The sequence below is a fragment of the Balaenoptera physalus genome (genome assembly GCF_965194825.1).
Source record: "Balaenoptera physalus genome assembly, chromosome: X".
NCBI classification, from domain to species: domain Eukaryota; kingdom Metazoa; phylum Chordata; class Mammalia; order Artiodactyla; family Balaenopteridae; genus Balaenoptera; species Balaenoptera physalus.
The window spans coordinates 21321764-21345822 of NC_138903.1; the positions used below are offsets into that span (position 1 = coordinate 21321764).

Consider the following 24059-nt stretch of genomic DNA (forward strand, 5'->3'; position numbering starts at 1 on the left):
CATGATGCCCAGGCTGCTTCTTGAAGGCCAAGAAAGGGTCAGCCAGGAAAAGAAGAGGGAAAGATCATGTGTGAAGGCAGAGAGGCTGGAGAGAACATGGCATATTCAGGGAACTCCCAGCAGCTTGCATAGCTAGAGAACAGGGCACAAGAGAGACTGAACAGGTATGAAGGGCATGCTAGGGAGTTTGAATCTTATTCTCATGGTGAAGGGGGATTACTAAAGGCTGTTGAATCTCAGGATCAGATTTACCTTTTGAAAGTTCACTCTGGAAGCAGTGTAGAAAATGGATTGTGGAGGTAGAAGATCAGAGAGAAAGCTCCAGGAGGCCAGTATGGATGGCAAGGTGAGGGCAGTTGACAGTTTAAAGTGATAGGAGCGGGTGAAGTAAGAAGTTGGGGTGAAGCGGTAGAGAGGCAATGGTAGCGCCACCTAATAATATATGGAATACAGGACAAGGGGCAGGTTTGGGGGGGAGAAGATAATGTATTGAGGTTTGCACTTGTTCAGTTTGAGATTCCGATAAAACATGTGAGAGATGTTCAGAAGATGGTTGGAACTCTGGGTTGAGAAATAGAGATTTAACAGGTATCAGAATAAAAGTGGTAGGTGAAGCCATAGATGTGGGTTAAACTGGACAGGGAATGTATAGACTGAGAAGAAAGCAGAGACAAAAACCCTGAGGAACTATATTATCTCCCTCTTCCAAATGCCTACAGAATCTTTTTGTAACTCATAAAGCAATAAACATTTAGCTCAGTGCCTATTATGTACAAAAAGTATCATGCTAGATATGAGGGTACAAAGAGGAATAAAAGAAGGTCCCTTCATCCAAGGAGACTATGATCTAATTGTGGAAGGAATTATACCCAACTAGTATGCAAAATGAAATGAAATAAGAGCTATAAGTGTGTTGAGCATAGAAGAGGCAATTAATTCAATGGAAGAGATAAAACAGGTTTCAGGAGGGGAGGAGAGCATTTGAGTTGGGCTTTGCAAAATAAGTGGACTTTGCAAGCAGCGAAGGGGAAACAAGGCAAGCGATTTGAAGCTGGAAATTAGCAAAGATCACAACAGAATAGAGTGCGGGAAGTGATAGAAAGAGGCGGGAAAGGTGGCTTGAGGCCAGGATCCAGGGAATCCTGTCCAGGTTTCTCAGGAGTCCATTTTAAAGAAGGCACACATGTGCCTAAATACATCCAAGTGCTTGTGTTGTAGCAGATTCATTTCTACCAGATTCCCTGATTTCAGAAATGCCTTTAAGAACACTGAATCAAAAATGCTAAAGGAAATCTAAAAATCACCAAACTAAGGCTTGAGGGCTTATAAATGCTTTTTCTCAGTTCTCTATTTCCATTCTGCAAAACTCTGTTAGTGGAACTTTAATTACTTGGCTTCACTATAAAATTTCCATTGCATGTAAGTGTAAATAATTTCACTCAAATGCTCTCATTTCAATCTGTGGCTGAAAGCATCGGTAGAAATTACATTTTTGTGGCACTTCCTTGGCACGTTGAAGGAAAACAAAATGTATACCGTTAATCAAGTCATGAGCGACTTTGAAAGTGATAGATTATATCAAGATAGTAAATAATAAGAGATGAAGTATATTTTAAAGATTAAAAATATTTTATTTAAACTTTTCTTCATAAACACTTTTAACATTTTTTTCAATTTAAAAACAGAATGGATAGCATAAACATGTTTTGAATAGATTATATTCACGGCTTGGGAAAAATTACCTGACAAAAATGTAAAGGCTTTCAAAACAGGTATAAAAGGCAAACCTTAAATTATTCTAAGATTTTTAAATCGGCCCTAGGATTATTTGACTACTGGCCCAAAATGTACCTAAAGGTCAAAATATTTTTTCTATAGACAAAATATGCCCAAGGGGTATAGGGCATACACAAGTTAGATAGAAAATAACCTCTCTGATCACCTCACTGGAACATTCCTTCAGAAAGCAAACACCTAATCCTTACTGATATACTGATTAATAAGGTTTTTAATGTAGTTGTTCCCAAAGATGTAAAAAGAAAATCTAAGAACATTAAGGAGGAACAAACAAAGCAGATGGCATTCTCTCAATGTTACTTGTGTAATATTGAAGTTATACTGGTATACTGAAAGGAAACGACTTTCATGAGTTTACCTATTCCAGTCTATGTCTATTGAATATTTGACTTTATAAACTCTTGATAAACTAATTTTTCAGAACTTTCATTTTTAAGATAAATCTCTTTTTAGAAGATATTTATCCCCAAACCAACTCTAATCTGATAGAACGTATGATCCCTAAAAATGTTCAGAGTACAAAAAAAAATAAAAAATGTATAATAGGCAAACAGGAAAAATGGCACTAGCAGTTTTACTGCCATATAGCCCTCATTTATATCTAATTTACACTATTATCTATGTTGTGTTTTATACTTCAGTCTAAAATTTTAAATTACGTATTCTCAAAAGAGCTAGTCTTTTCTGAGAGATAGCTTATAAACTGAAATAACAATTTATATTATAAACTGAAATGTTATGACCTACAACCACATATACATATATAAAAATAGTCCCACTGAACGTTTGACATGTTTAGATAATGCAGCTCAAATAATTTGTTATAAAATATTTTAAAGCTTAGTTTCATGTAATTAAGACAAAACCATTTTTACCACTTCTCCCCACACAAATGTGTGTGTCCTTTACTATGACTCGAGCAGGCTTCCCAGAATGAGGTGTCCAAAGGTGCTGCTTTAGAAAAGATAAGTGAAGGGCTCAGTCAATATTTCACAAATTATAGTAACACTCACACAGAGTAATGAGGACACAGAGAAAGCTGTCTCAAGAAAAGCTAATAATTCTATTAATTAAGCTTTACTTTTTAAAAACCAGTAGTATTTCTTCCAATACAAAACCTTCAAGGTGAGAATCTTGAATTTTATGAAAAGGTTGTAGTGCAAGGATTTTCTTTAAGCAGATTAAAATAAAAACTTAGAAGGTCAAAGACATGGAAGAGAACAAACGTTTCTAATTAAGATGCAATTAACAAAGATCAGCTATTTTTGTAAAGTCTGGCATTTAAAATGTAAAGTGAAAATTAACACACAAAGATCACAGCAATTACACTGTATAGTTTTAAATCTTACTGAATTTTAAAAAATCTATTTTGAGCACATAATGTATATAAACAAAAATGGTTCCAAATGAAGCACACAAAAAATAAAGTTGAAAAAAATTCTATGAAAAAAATTTCCATAGTTTAGTATAACAAAAATAAATCTCTTTCAGCAATTAAACCATAATTTTAAAAGGGAATGTAAGTTACTCATGGATTTAAAATAACCTAAATTAGCACTACATATAAACAGAAGAGTTTTCTCATACATTCAGAACCCAAGCAATAACAACTATTCTTAAAGCTCAAAACTGATTACAGCTAACATCAGGTCAGACATGACTTAACGTGTGAAGCTAAACCCAGAGTTAGTTCAAGTTAAAAGATTTCACAAATTTTCCAAAACATGAACTTTGATCTTGGCCTTGTGTTTTTACAATGAAGACCAAGAATATTCAATTGTTTGCCCAGATCTTACTTTAACTAGGACTACGAAGTCATATCTAAGCAATTAAAGAGAACCACCACTGGAGTGTAAAATAAAAGCCTGATGGGGTACCCTGTCTCGGTCTTTTCCAGCAAAAGACAACAATGAGGAAAATAATGAAGACGTTACTGTTATTTTCTTTAAAGCAAGATGGCACACATATAAAACACTAAGCCAACTAATATATTAGAAAAAGAATTAAACGGCTAATCTAACTCCTAGTTTTCAAAAATAAAACGACTAAAAATGATTTTTAAGATGTAGAAAAAGACTTTTACCCATATTAGCATGGGAAACAGGATACTGAATTTCGTTTTTAGAAACTGAAAGTAAATGATAGGACCACTTAATAAAAATTTAAGTCTCATATACAAAAGAATATTAACTTGATTTCTAAAACCAATTCCAATGTTTTGCTTTTTAAAAAACTACTTATGTACCTGACTGTTTCTAGCCTCCAGTTGTAGAGTTTTAAAATCAGGTTTTTTTCATAGTTGTCTATTTTAATTGCAAAAATGAAACAAGTCTTCACATTTCCATGATTTCACTCTTCCACTTTATATTCAGTGGTGGCAGCAGCAAAAAAAAAAAAAAAAAAAAAAAGTGAAACTAGAAAACTTATACAACAGCCATATAGAAGGCATTGCAATATTGCACCAATATCCTAAGATCTGGCAAGTTTTGCCAGTGTAGATCTAGTCTGTATCATATATAGAGTCTACTCAGAAGAAAATGGCATCAATTTGAATGATCCACTCCCTGATTATTCTTGCTTAATTTTGACAACTATATGTCTCTTCTTCGAGTTTAAAGAGTTGAAAGGTGTGGCTAATCCTAAAACACTTATTATAAATGCTTTTAAACAGTTATTCTTGATCCATTCTGAACTTTGAGGTTACTATCCTTCATGCTAGTAGCTTTCAGTAAATAAAACAAAAGCTGAGGGCTTACATCCCCAGTGCCACTAAATATTTTGTACTAAATAAACAAGTAGATATGACCAGTTAAGATTATAATTCTATTCCTTACCTCTAAGTCAAAACTGAGCTCAAATTTTCCACAAGTTGCTACTTTCCATTCAATAACAGATGCAGCAGCCTTATTGAATGTAAAGAACGGGAGTTGCACTTACTTTTAAGGGGCCTTTATTTAGGAGTCTGGTATTACCTAAGTTCTCTTTAAAAGTGCTTGCACGCTGCAGGGCCAGGGCTTGTCATATACCACTCCGATTCTCACTAAAAACAGGGTAACATTAAACAGACTGCAAAGAAAAACATTTTCAAAAAGAAGACATACATCGATAAGCAACACTAACGTTTACTTTTGAAAATAAAACATAAAATGTTAGTTTTCATAAAACCATACATGTTTCAGGAATATAAGGAGTTTGAATATTACTGAATCAGTATGGACTGAAGATAGGCTACTCTGATACCAAACGAGGACTCCAGTTATTTTAACTTTCTAAAAATGTTAATACATGTAAAGACGTTACATCTAGAATACAACAAGTATGGCAAACCGTGTGTGCAAGTGCACTAGCTTAAAAATATAGAATCCTAACCACGCATAAAAGGGGATGTGCCTTATATATTCATAAGATGTAAGCAAGTATGGATACGCTTTCACTAACACAATGCAGATAAGAGAAGGCAGCTTAGAAATAGTGTTTTGAATATAAAAAAGTTAAATTTGTAGAAAATTTATATTTTTGCATTTTCAGCAAAAAGCCATGCAAAAAGGTCAAGAGTTTTAAACTTAAATAATAAAATCAAAAAGTCTAACAGACTGCAATACACCGAAATAAATGTTCAAAAAGATTTCAGATAGAGATAGGAACTGAAATTACATCCAGTGACACTTATCAGGTCTTCTCTTAGAAGATGCATGACTCCTACACTGACATTTGAAAGAAATGTTTAAAGCATAACATCAACTTCCCAGATAAGTGAATCGTTCTATTAAACTGCTTCTGGAAGTAGTTTCAAGAGCTAGCGCTTAGAATTGACTTATTGCATGAGTTTGAGGCCACTAAAAAGAAAAAAAAGGATGCGAGCACAGAATGAAAACATTTTTATATTAGACCAATGGCTTTGATAGTAAAACTGGTGAGGTTCTTCTTTATGTTTTTTACTTAACTACTTTGTCTCAAACAAATTTTTTGTTTGGCTTTTTTGAAGGGAGAAAGATGCCATTAGTTGCAACGTCTGACCTCGTCCAGTATATATTCTGGAAAATGCAGGTTGCATACTTGTAAACCATCCAGCTTGCAGGGCATCCGCGGGTACTCATCTTCCTTCCATTTGTTTTCATCCGGATCAAAAGTGAGAATAGAATCGCTGTAATGACCATTGTAGCAAAGGCCTCCAAGAACCATTATCTGTTTGTCCAGCACAGTCACACCATGGCCACTTCTACCAATTGGCATGGACGCCAAGATGGTCCACTGATCAGTCTCTGGGTTGTACACTTCTGTGGAAGGGCATCCCTGAGACTCAAAAGAGGCCCTCAAGATCACACAGACACCACCGAAAACATAAAGCTTGCCGTTGTAAGAAATCATCTTGTGAAAGCATCTAGCGTAATTCATTTTGCTCTTATTCTCCCAACAGTTGGTAACTACTTGAGTTCTCCTGGTCCGCTGTTCTATGGTCCCTTCTTTACTGGGGTCAAACACGCACACTTGTTTGGAGGTGGAAGATGAGGTGATTCCACCAGTGATAAACAACTTGTTATTGAGCACTGTCCCCTCATGTCCATATTTGTTAACTGGATAAGGATCCACAAATTCCCATTTATCATTGGTAATATCATATCTCTCTGTTGAATAGAAAGTCTCATCTCTGGTTCTGCCTGCTACAGCGTAAATAAACTTTCCAATAACACCAACTGCAAATTCTGAACGTGGTACAGACATGTCTGCCATCCGGAGCCAAGAGTTTTGTCTCGGGTCATACCTGAACACTTTGGAAGAAGCATGGAATTCGCCATCTGGGCCCAGTTCTTCCCCGCCCAACAAGAACACGAAGTTATTCACGATAGCAAGGCAGTCCGGGCGCAGAGGTACTTGTGGGCCCTCCAGTTCCCACCAGACTCTTGGTTTCTTTAAGAGAAGTATTTTACTGTTAACCATGCTATGTCCAATCATGCCTCGGAATACTGTAGTTTGGGGTTTGGCAGAGCGGATGCGGCTTGATTTCATGTCCAACAGAGGCTGCTGGTGAATGTTCTGAAAGTAATTCAAGGCTTGATCAACTTCATAGCGCAGCTGTCGGGAGTATCTATAAAATTCTGATGTCTTAACCTAAGAATACAAGTAAAAGAATTTAACAACAAAAACAAAAAACAAAAACAAAAAACAAAACATCAATGGCAAACAAAATATCAAAGCCCACTAAGATGATTAGCTTATGATTTTAAGCTACTTTACTAAAACTGATTTCCTGTTAAGATCACATACTTTCTTTTTATTATTTTTTTTACAAAGCTTTTATCATATTTGTTTTTGTAATTTGTATTTGTACTAATTTATGCACATTCCCAATCTTTTTAAAAGTAAACAAGTTATTTTCCAGGCACAAGCTAAATTCCCCTAACAAAATGTATTAATCACCTAATATATGTCGGGCCCTGGGCTACAAGTGGTGGCTATACGAGGACAAGTAGAGGTTTCACGGTAGAGGAAACGTTGGCCTTGGTTTTCTTAACCACAAGGAACACTGTAAGAACACCCATGACTGAATAATTTGGGGAATTAAGTTAGTGAGTTAGTAAAAATTTAAATACACACAAAATTCTCAGTTGGTTTCTGACATAAAAACTTGGTCTGATATCATTAACTCCTATAGTAATAATTCAGTTGACAAGAAAAGGTCAAACTTTTTCCTTTTTCTTTTTGGGGTTGGAACTACCTAATTATAATGACTGCTAACATCTTATGAAGCACTTTTAAGTATCATGCTAACTACTGTGGGGAGATTAAAAAAAAAAAGAGTATAAGATGTGGTCCATTTCCTCAAAGAACTTAGAGTATATTTCAGGAAATGAAAACAAATACACATCTACCAGTTTTAAGTAAATGAGGCAACTGACAGTTAGGTATGAAGCTGTATAGCACATCTGTGAGTGCTACGAACTTTAGATAAAGAACATATCAAACTGGTCCAAAACATTCAAGGGATATTTTGTGAAAGAGGTAGGAAGTTGGAAACCAAGCAGAAACAGCCTGTATCACAATGACAAGGGTGAGATAAGAGGGCTAGGATTTGGATGGTTACCATTTGGATCCTGTAGAGATAAAATCGACAGATTTTATACTTTTTCTCTTTATTGAAATTGTTCACTATTATTATTTGCTGTGATTTCTTTCACAGTTATTTTGCTAGGAAGAATTAGGTTGTATGTCTAATCATTGTGATCGTATGATTAGTTCTTTGTATTAAGAACAATTATACTATCTTTTCTCTTAGAGGGGTCATTAGGCTAACAAATTAAATATTTAAGCGCCTACTGTGCACAGCCAGTAGTCGACTGCTACACAGGTTTTGAAGTAACAGAATCAGCATAGTAATTAAGCACCACATCAAGCAGCCTAGTATGGTGATTAAGAATTCGATTTAGGAAATATCTGACTTTGCCACTCACAAGCTGTGTGATTTTGGGCAAGTGACTCAGTATCTTTAAGCCAGTTTCCTCATCTGTATTACTGGGACAATAGCACTTACACCTCATAACCCTAAGGTAGGAGACAGGCAAGATTATCCTACGCGGAAAGGACTTAGTATGGTGCCTGTCATGTGGCAGTGCAGAAAAAATTACGGCTGTTATTAGCTATTATTACTGACCAGGGGACATCTGTGGAAGTGTCACTCAATTTACGTTAATGCATCTGATGATGTGCGTTTGTTTGTGTAAATATTCAGTCTTCCAGAAAGTAGAGGAGAAATGAGAAAAACTGTTACTTTGTACCTAATCCTCACCAGAAAAGCATGACTGATGACATGCAAGTAGGAGGAAGCTTTAGAGGAAGCAGCCGTGTTGTCTGGAGATCAAGAAAGAAAGGAAGGGGAATGGTGCCCATAATGGATAGGCAGATTTCAAGATTTTCAAAGGAAAATTAGGATCAATTCCAAGATCAGAAACTGTGTAAAGAAGCTCGAGAAGGCTTGGAGGCTCTCAAAAGCATAATGCTGACTGCATAATTGCAAAACATACTGATGAGGGGAAGAAAGGGGGAAAGTATCTAAAAAATCTGATGTGCTGCAGAGAGCTTTCTGGAATTTGGATGTTAAAAAACTACTTACGACAGATGGTAAAAAACAGGCACATAAAACAAGTATTATAAAGAGTGAAATGGAGCTGTAAGAATATTGTGAACAAAGCTAAAGCCTAAGGAGGAATTGTGACTTTACAAAGTGCCAGATAGTGAATAAATGGCATTTTAGAGGTTAAAGTAAAAAAAAAAAAAAAAAAAGTAGAGGAAAAAGTGAATTCCCCCCTGGATGAGGTGGTTAATGTAATATTAACAAAGATAAAGAGAAACAGCCTATCTTATTTCCATTCTCGGCTAAGAATATTATATTCTTCCCAATCTGAAGATCAAACACAGTAACTAAGAAAAAACTTAAATCCAAGATGGCTGAGAAAAAAGAAAAACCAGCTAGATATTCTCACCGAGTTCAAGTCATCTGATCTCACAAATCATGTCCTGGGATCCTAGGAGCCTTCACAGATAAGGCTGTTTAACTGCTTTCTGTAATCTGTGTGGAATCACGAAGGATGGCAGAGGACTAGAAACCAGACAGATTTCCGAACTAAGACTGGTTAGCTTGAGCCTGATCCTGCATTGTTAAAAACTAGTTAGCGCTTGCATATAAGAAAGCACTACAAACTAGGAGGCAACACAGACTCACCAAGTAATGCCACGACTGACCATTTCTGGTTTAATTTTTGATGATGTAACAACACTGCTAGAGAATGAGAGAACCTATGACTTCAGCAAAGTAATCAACAAAGCCTAGTCATAAAGAAAACAGAAACACTAGGGACCCATGAACCACCTGAAATTGCAACAGTAATTATGTTAATGCATTTGGGGGGGGGGAGGGGGGAAATCCACAGCTTTTATCAGATGTTCCAAGGATCCACAAACTCCAAATGTAAAGCTTTAACTGACTCTATCCTCACTACGAACCAACAATGTGATATGACAGTCTTAAGAACTAATAAAATCATCGACTGAATTAGACAGTCCCACCCTCTGTTCAGGTGAAACCACAACTAAGACAGTGTTCAATTCCACCAGTGTACTTTGGACAACAAAGTGGATCATGTCGAGAAGACAGCAAAGAGATCCAAATCACAGGAAGAGTGGTCAAACAGATGAAGAATGTTTCAATCCAAGAGAAGACTCAGGAGAGAAAGATGGCAACTGTTTTCAGGACCAATAAATAGAAGTTAAGAGAAAGACTTTAGGCCAATATAAGGAAAAGCTTTGCAATTAGGACTGACAACATAATGGATGTTCACTGCATTATTATTTGTAAGAGCACAAAAACTGGGCACAACTCACATATTAATATGAAATTGGTTGACCAAACTCTGGTATATAACATGCGATCATTAAAAGGAATGAGATTAATCCACATGCAGTAACACAGACATTCAAAATGACAAAACCTGCAGAACTGTATATATAATATTCTCAAAAAATAAAAATGGAGTTTTGCAGTCAGCAGTATATGCAGGGGGAAAATGTATATAATACATGTACAACATATAGTTACCAGTGAGCTCTTGAGGGGCTTGCCCTTTTTAGATTCAAAATAGGTCTGTATTGGGCTTTTCTACAGGGACTACAGTAAAAAGGGTACGGGTACATGTTCCCAAAGTGAAGAACTGTCTACTTCTGGAGTCTAGCATCCTGCCACTGAAGGTAGTCCAGGTGTGGCCACCTATCAGGAGGGCTGGAGAGAAATTCCAGCATCACACGAGGACTAGGCAGAATGGCCTATAATGGCTTTCCACCTTCCAACCCCAGGTTCTTGCAGATCACGTCAAACTGGGCCAGCTTAATGGCTTCCTAGAGTCACTTCCTAGTCTTTTCTTTTTTTTATATACCCAATCTTCTGGTCCCTTTGTCCTCTCCCTATTCATTCTATTGTGCTCCTTTGATATTTGGGTTCCAATGAGTTTACAAGAATCACTTCAGCACTATGTTGCAGTCCCAGTCAAAGCTACATCTTTACCTGATCTGTTCTACCTCTAAGCCCACAATAATGGAAGTTGTGCCTTTTGAGATAGCTATTATACCCTAAAAGGTATTCTAACCAAAGAAATTTAGCTCCTACTTCTCTCTGCCAAGGCTAGAAGTTCTAGATCTACCTTGCCTTTTCCCAGGGCTACTTATTGCTGCAATTTTCCTCTCAAACCACACAATATCAATAAGCATAACTAGCTTCTCCTTTCATGATAGAAACAGGAAATAAATGCCTCTGTGATAATCCTGGACAAAGTAATTATAGATACACTCTGCTTTAAAACAAAAAGTGTAGGGCCAAAAGCTTCTTTGTGAATGGAATCACTTAAAATGCATTAATGAAGGGAGCTATCCAAAAAGAAACGTGTGGCTCATCTTTTCACAGAGAAAGCATTTCTCTCATCATTTGCTCCTCATATAACAGTTTAACTATCTGTGTATCAGGCTCTCTCAAAAGAAAGATATGGAAAGAATGACATTTCTTTCATGTTCTGAAATACTTTCCTTATCCTTTCTAGGACTTAAAAAGCTGTCTTATTTTAAAACTTGGGAAGATTATCACGTTTTTTGCTTTGATACTTTAAAAAATTGTATTATGAAAAGCATTTTGAAGTGAAAGTATTTATTACCTCTTAAAAACAGTGATCTGAAAATTTTAAATTGGCCATTTCCTCCTCTAATCTTTTGGTTTAATGAAATTGTGTGCATGCACATATGCATTTAGAGAAAATGTGAGAAATTAATAATTTTGAATGTGATTCCTCTAAATATATTTATTAAGTCAAAGAAATAATAGCTAGCCGTTAGCACTGGGTAAAAATTCCATGATTCTCTTCTGTCAAAATGTTATATAATCCACTTACTAAATTTTTAACTTTTAAAGGTAATTTGTTTATACTGCTCTTAATTTTGAAAGAATTAAAATGAAGCAGGCATTTCCATAGAGCTTACTACCTTTATTTGATTAAAAATCTACAATTTAAAAGTATCTACTAAAACAGGCTATAGTTTAAAAAATGATTTTAGGCTTTCAGCCAGCCAATTTAAGGTATTATCAGCTGTTTCACCTTTCAAAAGGATTTTAAATGCCCAATATACTAAACCAAAGAAACAAAAGGCCTTTTATTAGTTTATCCAGTTGTAGGGAGGTGGGAGGGGTGAGGACTGAGGGTTAGAATAATCTCTGAACTCAAGATCCCAGGTCTTAGACTTGACACTGTCCCCAAGTCACTGTGTGACCATGGAGCCTCCAGTTTAGGTTATTTTCCCTTTATAAAAGGAGTAAGTTGCATGAACAGACACCTCTCTGGCCCTCCTACATCCAAAACTGCTAATCTAATTTTTGCAATGATGAGTATAAGGTGTCATGTGGAAGGAAGACTGAGCCCTGGCTGTCAGTTTTATCATCCTTCCTCCATGATTCAGTATTCTCAAAAGAAATACCCAAAAATAAAGCAGTTACTGTCATGGAGCTTTAGTGCGAAAACAAATTATGTCTTTGGGAACCACAGCGACATTTGATATTAATTTTGATAATTCAGTAAAATGTGGAAGCCTTTATATGTTGTACTGCAAAAACATCTACCCTGATATCAGAGGCTTACTTATAAAATCATGCTCAGAACTGAAGCTTGTATTGATTTATGTGAAACAAAATCATCACCAAAAAAGCTAGTTACAAAATGCCTTTAATCAATCCCTTTGTCCTGAAAAACTGAAAAATGACCAGGGATAAGGCTATTTAAAAAAATTAGTTCCTGTTAAGCACAAATCCTCTCAATAACACTATAATTGCAGTCAAATACCAAACAGTTAAAACAAATTTTAAAAAGGATTTACACATCCTGTCCTCTCCAAGTAGGCAAGAGTCTAAAGTATTGACAGCTTCAGAAGGCAAGTGACCAGGGCAAATGGGGGCAAGGGGAAGGACTCCCTCAGGACAATATTCTTATAAGAGTTTCAGCACAATTTGGTGAGTCCTCTATCCCTTCAACTTTTCTATAAATAGTGAAAAATATTTAACTCAAAAATAAATGTGCTTCATATGTAGAAAATAAACTTACGGTTACCAAGGGGGAAAGGGGGGCGGGTGGGAGGGATAAATTGGGAGACTGGGACTGACATATACACACACTACTGTATATAAAATAGATAACGAGTAAGAACCTACTGTATAGCACAGGGAACTCTACTTAATACTCTGTAATGACCTACATGGGAATAGAATCTAAAAAAGAGTGGATATGTGTATGTGTAACTGATTCACTTTGCTGTACAGCAGAAACTAACACAACATTGTAAATCAACTATACTCCAATAAAAATTAATTCTAAATAAATAAATAAATAAATGTGCTTAGGGAATTCCCTGGGGGTCCAGTGGTGAGGACTTGGCGCTTTCACTGCCAAGGGCCCAGGTTCGATCCCTGGTCGGGGAACTAAGACCCCACAAGCTGCGCTGCAAGGCCAAAAATAAATAAATAGACAGATAAATAAATGGGTTTAGAAAGTCTAATTTCCTTCCAATTTTGGTACACAGTAATAGAGCACCACTAGAAATTAAATGAGTGCACAAGCCTAAAAGGTAGAAAATAATGTAAAAGACTTAAGAATATCTTATCACCTGATTACACTAATATTTAGATAGTACAACTAAGTTCTAGAATTCACAACTTTTTTTACACAATTTTTTCCCTACTTATGGAAATACTCTCAACTATGTCAATATTTTATTTATAAATACGGAAGAGCAGAAGGAAAGTCAAATAAAAGGTTTAATCCTAGAACTAACTTCTGAATGAGCAAGGCTTACCTATGACACATGTAACATTTTCTGGGTAAATATTAAATTTGAGAATTAAAACTTTAAAGCCTAGGGGCTTCCCTGGTGGCGCAGTGGTTGAGAGTCTGCCTGTCGGTGCAGGGGACACGGGTTCGAGCCCTGGTCTGGGAAGATCCCACATGCCGCGGAGCGACTAGGCCCGTGAGCCACAGTTGCTGAGCCTGCGAGTCTGGAGCCTGTGCTCCGCAACAAGAGAGGCCGCAGTAGTGAAAGGCCCGCGCACCGCGATGAAGAGTGGCCCCCACTTGCCACAACTAGAGAAAGCCGTAGCACAGAAACGAAGACCCAACACAGCCATAAATAAATAAATAAATAAATAAATAAATAAATAAATAAATAAATAAATAAATAAATAAATAAAAATTGTATAACTTAAAAAAAAAAAAAAAAACTTTAAAGCCTAAAATCTTAATATACCCCCCTGGTTCCTTTCCTGCTCCTAACCTTTTCTCCAGTCATTTTCTGAATTCTCTGATCCTTTTCGATTTCTGCTTATCATTTGGTTTCTCTCCCTCTCTTTATTTCCCAATTCATTAAAAAGATTTTCTCCTTTTACAAGTAAATATGGCTGTCCCCATTCCATGTCTTCCTTTCCTGTTACTCCACAGTCAATTTCCAATTCTATGCTTTTGTTTTCATCTCCCTTTTATTTAAAAGGAAAATCAGCAAGTAAGGTTGAATTTTTTAACTCCCATTTTCAATAGGTTCCTACCAGCTTAATACAACCTTCTAATAGTCTCTTTCCCAGGGGATTTCACAGCAGTCAACACCTAGTCAACTCCAGGAACCTGGAGTGAATGCAAGTCAAAGGTGGAAAATAAGAGCACTCCATATCTATACACAAAGGGCAGAAGACTGGAGAGGAGAAAAACACCTTGGGTGATTTTTAAAGAAGTGCACATGTATTAATTACAATCATCCAAGTCCATGGGGCTGGGAGGGAGGGGTCGGTAAAAAAGAGACTGATGCAGAAAAAGACATTGACTGAGAAAGTACGCTTAACCCACTGACCTAGTTTCAAACAAAAACCTGCTTATCTCTGTGCTTTCACTCCAAGGGGCAAGTGAGCTGATTGTTAAGTAATTTCAAGTTTCTAGCTGTATAAGTGCTATTTAATATATGAAGGGGATTTTAAACTTTTTCAAAAACAACTCAAGCTTATTAGAAATTCTAATCAAATTTCACATTGGAAATCCAGGTTACTGTCTTCTAAAAAATATTTTTATTGTCAAATACAGCACTGCTTGTTTCTTCTAAAACTGAGGGTTAGAGGGAAATTTGTTTTTTCCTCTAGATTTGTCTGGCTGTAGTTTAAGTCATTAGAAATAATTACTTTTTTCGAGTTTTTGGGCTAAACTGTGGTAACACTAAAGTTAATGGTTTGGTTTCTGGACAGAAATTTTGGATTGGTCAAGTGCTAGATTAGTCAAAACATATTGCAGTGCCTAAGTGAAGGAATTCTGAAGGGTACACAGCACCTACATTTTACATAGATGTGTCCTTGCCCAGGCAATTTCATTACCAAGTGGGTTGTGCCTCAACCAAAATATCGCACCACCCAAGGACGACACATTAAGAATAAATTTCCTTATGTGTCATAGTCCATTGTTAATGCTATATAAACCAACTATGCTGATAGAGAAATATTTGGAAGATTATCAGTGCTTTGTGAAGACCAGTTCTGAGAGCTACCACGTTCTTAGGAAGGTACTAAGGGTCTTAGTAAGGTATACTTGGATACTTAATTTGTAATCCTTAAATTCTATCAGTTCCAAGGTGAGTCCAGGACACCTTACCCCATTTTAAACTGTAGCTTTTAAAGCCACAAATTCTGGTCCTTAAGTAAAAGACATTAAAAAAAAAAGTGTTAGCCTTTCTGAAGCATTTTCACTCTGATCCTAGGATTAATATTCACTAGTAATGAACTTATCTTTTTTCAATGGACTATCAAAATTATCTCAAGGCTGTAAATATCCTTATAACAACAAACTTTTATAAAATGCGGATATGATTTGCTAAATCCAAATATATTCTCAGTGAAGGAGAATTAACATCTTTTCTCATTAAAACATTAGCTTTGCTCTTCAAAAGTTAAATAAACCTAATTTGGGGGGATATGGTGAATTACATTTAACAGGTTAGGGGGGAAAAAAAAGCACATTAGGGTATCTGAATATCATGAGCTAGTTTATAAAACAAAATATTTGGAATAAAGCAGAATTCACCTATATAATCTGATTCCTTAAAAAATAATTTTCTTTCCTTTTGAAAAACTGTAAGATCTTATGATTATGATTAATATAATTTCTAAGGGGATCACTGGTATGCTAAATCTTACCTTACGCATATTTATGATACTGAAGATGCCCTGGGTTCAAAAATATTAAAATGTCACTTTACTAAAAAATCAACATATGGGTATTTTAATGAATAATTTAACAATTTTGCTAAAAAGGTCTTTTCTGTACAAAAAAGTAAAAGAGGCATTTTGCCAAATATACATTTACTTAATAAAATGTTTTCAATAAAGCAATAATTGTTTTTTAAAAACCAAAAGACCAAAGAGAGCAAAGTTTAAACTATTTAAATCTCCACATCACTGAAATTCAGAATGACAAATGTCAGGCCTTATCTCTGTTAACAGATGCAAAGACCATTAGAGTTAGTAAAAATACATAACACAGACATTTGCATTACGTAAAAACTGAGATTGAAGTCTAGTATTAAAACTGAGAATGGACTATAGTTAAAATGAATCATATTCCTAACCATGTCAAAAGGACAAGATCCTTACATTTATTTTCAGCTTTCCTCGATTATACAGTGAAAACTCCAGAATTCTGCTTTCACACCTTAAAGTGTTCCCACATCTTACACTTTTTTCAGTGCCATTAAAATTCTTAGGCTATGTTTCGTTCATGCAAACATGTTAGAATTTTCACAACTCTGTAACAACTTCTAAACCACCCAAGCAGGGCCACAGGGTTAACTACATGCTTCCTGCACATGAAGGTCCTCTCCCTACTCTAGTAGCTTGGACTGAGAAGCAAGCAGACCCGGGTTCCAGTCTGGACAGTGCCACTTACTCTGGGATACGACTCCTAACTTTTCTGAGCCTGTTTTCTTACCTACAAAACAGAGATAACCTGTAGACTCTACCTATGTGTAGAGCACTCGGTGCAAGGCCTGGCATCTAAGTGTAAGGTGTTCAGATAAGTAGAATCACTGCCTCTAAGGAACTTGGTGAGGAAATCTGGAAGTCTTGGTCTCTTGGGTGATGATCCTGTCCCACAGAGTCAGTACAAAAGTTAAGACAGTCTGTTTTCAGCTGGGGAGAAAATCCAGTAGACGACTAGGGGAAAAGATACTGCAGAAGAATAAACCCAAAGATTTTGGCACAGCTAGAGGGCATGTTTCGGGTCCCTGGAATCAGTGGGGGCTATTCCTTAGGGAGAGGCAGAATGGCCCCTTACAAAGCCATTGCTCATATCTGATCGTTACTACCAAAGGAAGAATTAAAATCTCTAAAGGTTTCTTCACGAAGCTTTGTTCAATCACTTTTTATTTTCCTGAGGCCAGGGAAAGGATTCTGACAAAGAGATGCTATACTTAAGTTATCTTCATCAGCCATTCCACAGAATAGTTAAGTAGGAAGGTTCACTTAACACTAAACTGTACAGAACATTTCTAAAGGCTAAGGATCCAGGAGAGGGTTAAATAAGTGAGAAAGGCTGTTTAATGTATGCATATTTAGAGTTTCTAGAGCACAACTTACTCCCTGAACTTGTAGAGCAGCGCTGTGCAACAGAAATATAATCTGAGCCACAAATGTGAGCCAAAGATGTAATTTTTACACTTTTTAGTGGCCATAGTTTAAAAAGCAAAAAGGTGAAATTGACTTTAATAATGTATTTTAGCCCAATATATCCAAAATATCATTTCAACATATAATCAATATAAAAGTTAGTAATGAGGTAATTTATATCCTTTTTGTCATCTTAACCTTTGAAATCTCAAATCAGACTTGTCACATTTCAAGTATTCAAATGCCACAAGCAGTGATTGTATTGAATAGCATGGTTCTAGAGATACACTACTTTTTTAATAAAAAGAATAATCTTTTAATTTTGACACTTTAGCTAGTTTTAATTCCAATAAATTGAATGGAAGGGCTCCAAATTTTTTTTAAAAGGGGGGGAAATTTTATGAATCTAAAAGGCACCTAATGCAGAGTACTGTGAATAAAGTCCTTGATGATTTTAGTCATGGGATTGGGCTACTTAGCCTCCTAATAAAAAAAGAATGGCAAATTCTAAGTTTGATCAGAGTTGCTAAGTGGTTTTCCAAGACTTTATCTGGCATTACAACAATATTTTCCTGTAATTGTTCCTGAAAATACACGATGCTAAAAACTAGGTGTGTTAACAGGAAATATAAGGAAGAGAAGAACTAAGTTAACACCAACACAAGGAAATAATCTGATAAATCCAGAATGTGGGGACACACTAGGACAATCGGTAATCTGATCTTTCTAAAAAAAAAACAAAAGTAGGGGACTGTTTTAGATTCTTTAAGAAAGATTAAACAGACATGATAACCAAAAGCAATGTGTAAACCATGACTGGATTCTAGGGCATTTGAGGGACAACTCTGAATATGAACTAGCTGTTAGATGATATCAGGGTCTTATTGTTAATTTTCCTGGGTGGAATGGTATTGAACCTGGGTAGGAAAAAGTCCTTATTCTTAGGAGAGGCATGTTAATAAGTATTAAGGGACGAGATGTCATGATGTTTTCAACTTATTTTCAAACGTTCAGCAAAGGAAAAAAAATCTACATAAAGAAAATATGGTAAAATGTTAACAGTTCTTGAATCTAGGTGATAGCTATATAGGTATTCATTATACTATTCTTTCAACTTTTTGTATGTTTGAGCATCCTCATCATAAATGAGAAAAAGGAGAGACAATTTCAGATTAAAAGAGAGACATAATAACCAATGTGCTGTATGAACCTTGATTAAATCTTTAAGAAACAGCTTAAAAAAGACATTTTTGGGACAACTGAGAAAATCAGAAAATGAAGTGGATATTACACGATATTAAGGAATGACTGTTAATTTCAATAACGGTATTATGGTTATGTAGAATTTCCTCACTCTTGGGAGATAAGATGCTTGCTGAAGTAGTTAAGGAGGAAACGTCACATCTACAACTTTCTTTAAAATGGTTTAGCAAAAAAGAAAAATTTTACATAAAGGCACACACACTCTCCTCTTTATCTAAAACCAGGGTGGCAAAATGACAACAACTATTAACCTACAAGATATGCTTATGGGTGATCATTCTACTGTTCCTTCAGCTTTTTTGTATGTTTACAAAGTCTAATAGACAGTTTTTAAAAATTGAAAGCTAAAAATAAAAAGTGCATATTAACATTCCATTTTTCTAAATTTCAGCAAATAGGATAAAACCACAAATCAAAACTGCCTACACTTTTCCCCATGTAGATTCTCATACTAAAAAAGGACCAGCACAGATGTACTATGTCTTTATTTCTGTGCCCTTTCTGGTTCCATGCATATATAATGGTTTTAAAATGGCCTTGTTTGAGACCTGCAGAGTGCTGAGTACAGGAAAAATAGATGGGCCCTATTTTCAAGGAGCTCAAAACAGTATGGTGTAAAACAGTCCAAATTCTTATTTCCCAACCAAATTTTCCACTTTAGATTCTGAAGTTTAATTTCTAGAGGTAAGGTCTCAAATCTGCTTAACTTAGTGTTTTACAACACATTCCTTTGATAAACATTATCTCTCACACACTGCTAAGACAAGAATCACCGACTACCTTCCCTTCCATTTACCTTACCAGTATCACAAATAAAACTGGAAGATTTATATTATAAAAAACAGAAAGATTTCTCTGTAGCCAGGGCCTTATTAAGTTTTCGTAAGAAATTAATTCAAGAAGGAAGCCTTAACAACATTTTTATTCTGATGAGATTCCCAATACCTGGCCAATAAGTAATAACCACATCCTACGCTATATATGCAAACAGAACCATCAGAAGGTACAAGTGATGTTTTATATCATTTACAAAATTGGGAGTTCCCTGGCGGTCCAGTGGTTAGGACTCCATGCTTCGATCCCTGGTCGGGGAATTAAGATCCCGCAAGCCACGCAGTGCGGCCAAAAAAAAAAAAAAGAAAGAAAGAAAGAAAGAAGATGATGGAAAAAAAAAAAAACCTACAAAATTACCTGATGGTATTAACTTCCAGCCACTGTCACTACTGAACACCCTGAACTGATAGTTGGAATATAAAAAGGCTCTGCAGCTCAGCACTTAATCATTTACTGCTATCAATTATCCATCATAATGTCCTACAAGAGGGAAAATTTTATTCTCTATTTCATGAGCACTTCCATCTAGACTGAAGTTAAGGGGGGTTTGTTTGCTTTAATAGTGGGAAAGCATTTCCATCTAACATGTAAAGACAAAACAGGATTCCCCAGGAAAAGAGAGCAATAAAAACAATAGTAAGGAAAAAAATCAAAACATCAGAGAAAAATTATTTACATTGTTGATGTGGGGCTGATTATTACTGAACAAAAAATAATTAAGAAATGTATTCTTCAGTTTCAATTATTTCTGTCATATCAGTACATTCTGAGAATAAAGATAAAATCCCACAAAACTGAGTTATCTAGTAAAAGTTTTAAGTTAATGATATTTCACAGCATTTCAGAGAGGAAAAAAAAAGACATGCCAGGCTGCTGAGTGTTATTCGAAGGCGCAAATTTGTTTATTTTTCAAATGGTGTAAACAACCCTCCTTTGCAAATATTATATTTTTATCACCAGGTCTGGTAACTAAAGCTGAGGAACCACCTAACATGAAGGGTGTCGACCAAAGCTTTAAGTGAGCTTTCCAGAAAGAAGAAAAGATGCAAGAAGTAAACAGCGCGCCAGAGGTAACCATGTGATTAGAAACCAATTAAGTTAAGCAATTACTGAAACTGCTTTCTCTCCTTTGGGCAAGAGAGCATCACAACTGAGACTCTGATATAAAAAATGAAAAATGCTTACATGCAAAAAGGCCAAGGCTGTTTTGGAGAAAGACAATTTTAAGACAGCAGAACTATTACATGGTAAAATGTGCACAGGGATGTTTGATCGATGTAGATAAAGGATCTATAGTCTATTTGTTTAGAAATGCCAAAACAATGGTTTTAGACAAACATATGTTTTCATGATTAAATTCAGTTAGTATTCACAGTGAAGGGGGGTGGGGGAGAAGGACGGGGAGGCGCAGAACTAGGCAAGAGTAGGGAAGAAGATCACCACCAGGGCCTACTGGTTTTCAAGAGCTATTTTATGTTTCCTCACTACATTTTAGAGGAATACGAAATTGTGTTAATACTTATCATTCAGAACTACAAAACTCCTCTCAACTCTAATTTCAGCATGTATCACTTAAATTCATTTTTAAAAAGAGAGCTAGATGGACCCAGTTCAAATTTAATTACTCTGTGAAAAGAAAGAGAAGCTAAAGCAAACTTATAATATTTGGGGTTAAATAATTATGCTTCAACTTTAAAAGTACTTTCAAAATGAAACTATTCTACCACCTACCTGGTCCATCTTTCACCCACAAAATGTGCTGTAAAAAACCTAAATACACAAGCTACAACAAATTAGACTTCTTACACATAACTATTCTTAAAAACTATTCATTCTTTCTGGCTCCTGACCAAGCCTGAGAATCTTATCTATAAAGACATACTGCCTTATTAGCTAAACGATGAGTCCTGTCTATTGCTTTCAAATGCACCAACCTTCTCAAAAACACTGGATGGGGTCATCAAACAAAACCTGATGTTCTGAATGATGGTATCGGTATGTCTCCAGCGTCTTCTATCATGCCGCAGCCAAGACTGCACAGCCTCGTACAGCTCTATCTCTGGGAACCTGCTCAGATGATCATTATCCAAGTAAGACATGAGCTTCTCAAAGCTCAGATAAGACAGGAAGTCAGGCCTGGACATGAGTGGTACAAAGTTGTCTAGCAGAAAGGCGTCCAACTTCTCCCTGACTCCCTCGATGTTTACACCGAAATCATCTAAGAGTCTCATAATTTCTGCACAGTTTTCTAAGCAGATTTTTGCTAATAGAAAAGAGCAGCAGAACTTCACCACTTCTATAAGTTGAACATACATGGCAGCCTGAAGAATCTCATGAACAGTACTCATACTCAGTTCTATAGTTCCATAGTACATAAACTGAAGGACATGGCTGAAACCGGTAGCAGTTAGACCTTTTAAATGAATTTTGTCCTGATCTCGCTCCCTCATGTCTGCGGTAAACATAATTCTGAAGTAATCACTCTGGGTGGCCAAGAGTGCTTTATGGGCCTGGAACTGATGATCTTCAATAACCAGAGTGACATCAAGAAGCAATCCCTCCTCATACAGTGCTCTGAACCCAGCAGAGACACTGGTGTCATGGATGGAGGAACAGAATCCTTCCACGTCCCCTGCCATGAATCACCTGGAAAAAAAGTAATCAAAGAAAACTGTGTTAATCATTTCCATGCATTCTGAAGACATTATTAACTTAGAGCTTAAAAAGTTTTTATAATTATCTCAATTCCACTGCCTAAGTCCTACATGTACAAACCCTTTGGGAGAAAACAACTTAAAGGTTTGTGGGCTAATATTTTTGGCTTCCCTACCTGGGGGAAAAAAATCTATTAAATATCTATTCAACAATGGTAAATTGTTAACTTACAAATATATGCCTATCCCAGTGATTTTACACTGTTTACCAAATATATTTAAACACGTCCCCAAATTATCCAAAAAGGATTTCTCAGCCAAATACTAAATCAGGAGAAAAAGAGATAAGAAAGAAATTAAACCAAAAAGTACACTGTTGACCTTGAAAACTCCTAGAAACTTACCCAAAGGAAATAATCAGATACATATGCCAACTTGCACACACACAGGTTTTCTTTCTAACCTTATTTATAATAAAAAACTGGAAAGTATTCAAAAGCCCAATAGAAATAAATACGGTACAGTCCTACAATGGATTACTTTAACAACTAAAAATGATGGCAGCAATCTACCTATTCTAAGAAATAATATTTACTAGGTATTGTTGTTATGTGGGAAAAAAAGCAGGCAACTGCAGTATACTCAGTATATTTTCAAAAATTAAATATACATATACATATACATATATATATATATATATATATATATATATATATATGTTTCGATGAGAAAAAGTTTGGAGGAATATATACCAAAATGATATCCCTGGGGTAGTGGGACTTCAAGAAATTTTGAGGTTTATCTTTTCCTTCTTACTTACCTCATTAACCTTATTTTTAAAAACAATGACCATGTATTGTTTATATATTTAAAACATAAATACATAATTTTTAAAGGAAATTAAACCGCATTTCTGCATATCAGAGAAATGAAGCCAAATAGTGGGATTATAATTAGATCTCTTAAGCAGAATAAACTAATTCAGTCTACTAGACTGTTTATGAAGCAAAGTAATTTTCTTTCCACACAACCCCCCCAGGCCAACTATCTATCCTCTCCTCAACTCTCATCCTCACACAGCTCCAAGCTTCCTCCACAATGACACATCCTCCCATCCACGAATTCCCTCCCAACCCTTTCCACTGTGCCCTGTGGAACCTTGCTTCAGTGTAAACAAACTCCCTTACAGGTTCATGCCGGTCACAGAAAGTTTTCTCTGCTTTCTGATTTAAAAACAAAAAACAAAACAACCCTCTTCTATGTTCTTCTTAGAACAAAATGCTCTTCTATAGCTTACGACCTACCTTCTAATAAGCCTTCTCTTAGCTTTCTACTGTCCTTTTTCTAAAATATGGCAGAGGGGATTCCTGAAAGGCATATACCGCTATATCTAACGTAATGCCTCGCGCACAGAGGTGCTCTTCTTTTGGTTAACAAAGGGGAAGGCACTGGTAATAGAGTGGTGAGGCTGCCAGGATGGCCTCCCTGAAGAAGGAGATAGAGCAGGTGCCAGCAGTGACTGTGGTGCCAGCTGCTTTGCTGTAGGGCTCGTGGTCCACCCAAACACTCAATCAGGGAAAGGAAAGAAGGTCTAAGCTGGAGAAGGACAGAGGTAAAGTTTGGAGATGATAGACCAAATGAAAAGAGAGGAGATTAAGCCGGAGACTGGGAAGCCGACAGTTAAAGATTTCAGGTGTGGATCAGTTCCTGATTGTGGCAAGGCCCAGCAGGTTTGAGAATAAGGTTTTAAAATGGAGCAAGAGGGCGCTTCCCTGGTGGCACAGTGGTTGAGAGTCTGCCTG

At 36.1% G+C, this 24059-nt stretch overlaps 1 protein-coding gene across 3 annotated transcripts in view; it reads right to left on the reverse strand.

The window, feature by feature from the left end:
• Positions 1 to 1608: 1608 nt before the first annotated feature.
• The window catches only part of KLHL15 (kelch like family member 15), a 32682-nt gene continuing 10231 nt past the window's right edge, over positions 1609 to 24059 (reverse strand). For 2 of the 3 annotated variants that reach the window (XM_082447158.1, XM_082447157.1), the window contains 2 exons: positions 21538 to 22249; positions 1609 to 6906 (listed from right to left, as the gene is read on the reverse strand). In XM_082447158.1, coding sequence (XP_082303284.1) covers positions 5797 to 6906; positions 21538 to 22242 — 1815 coding nt within the window. In that variant the 5' untranslated portion in view covers positions 22243 to 22249 and the 3' untranslated portion in view covers positions 1609 to 5796. Of the gene's footprint in view, positions 6907 to 20481; positions 22250 to 24059 lie in introns of those variants that run through there. The other variant, XM_082447159.1, reaches the window with a different exon arrangement.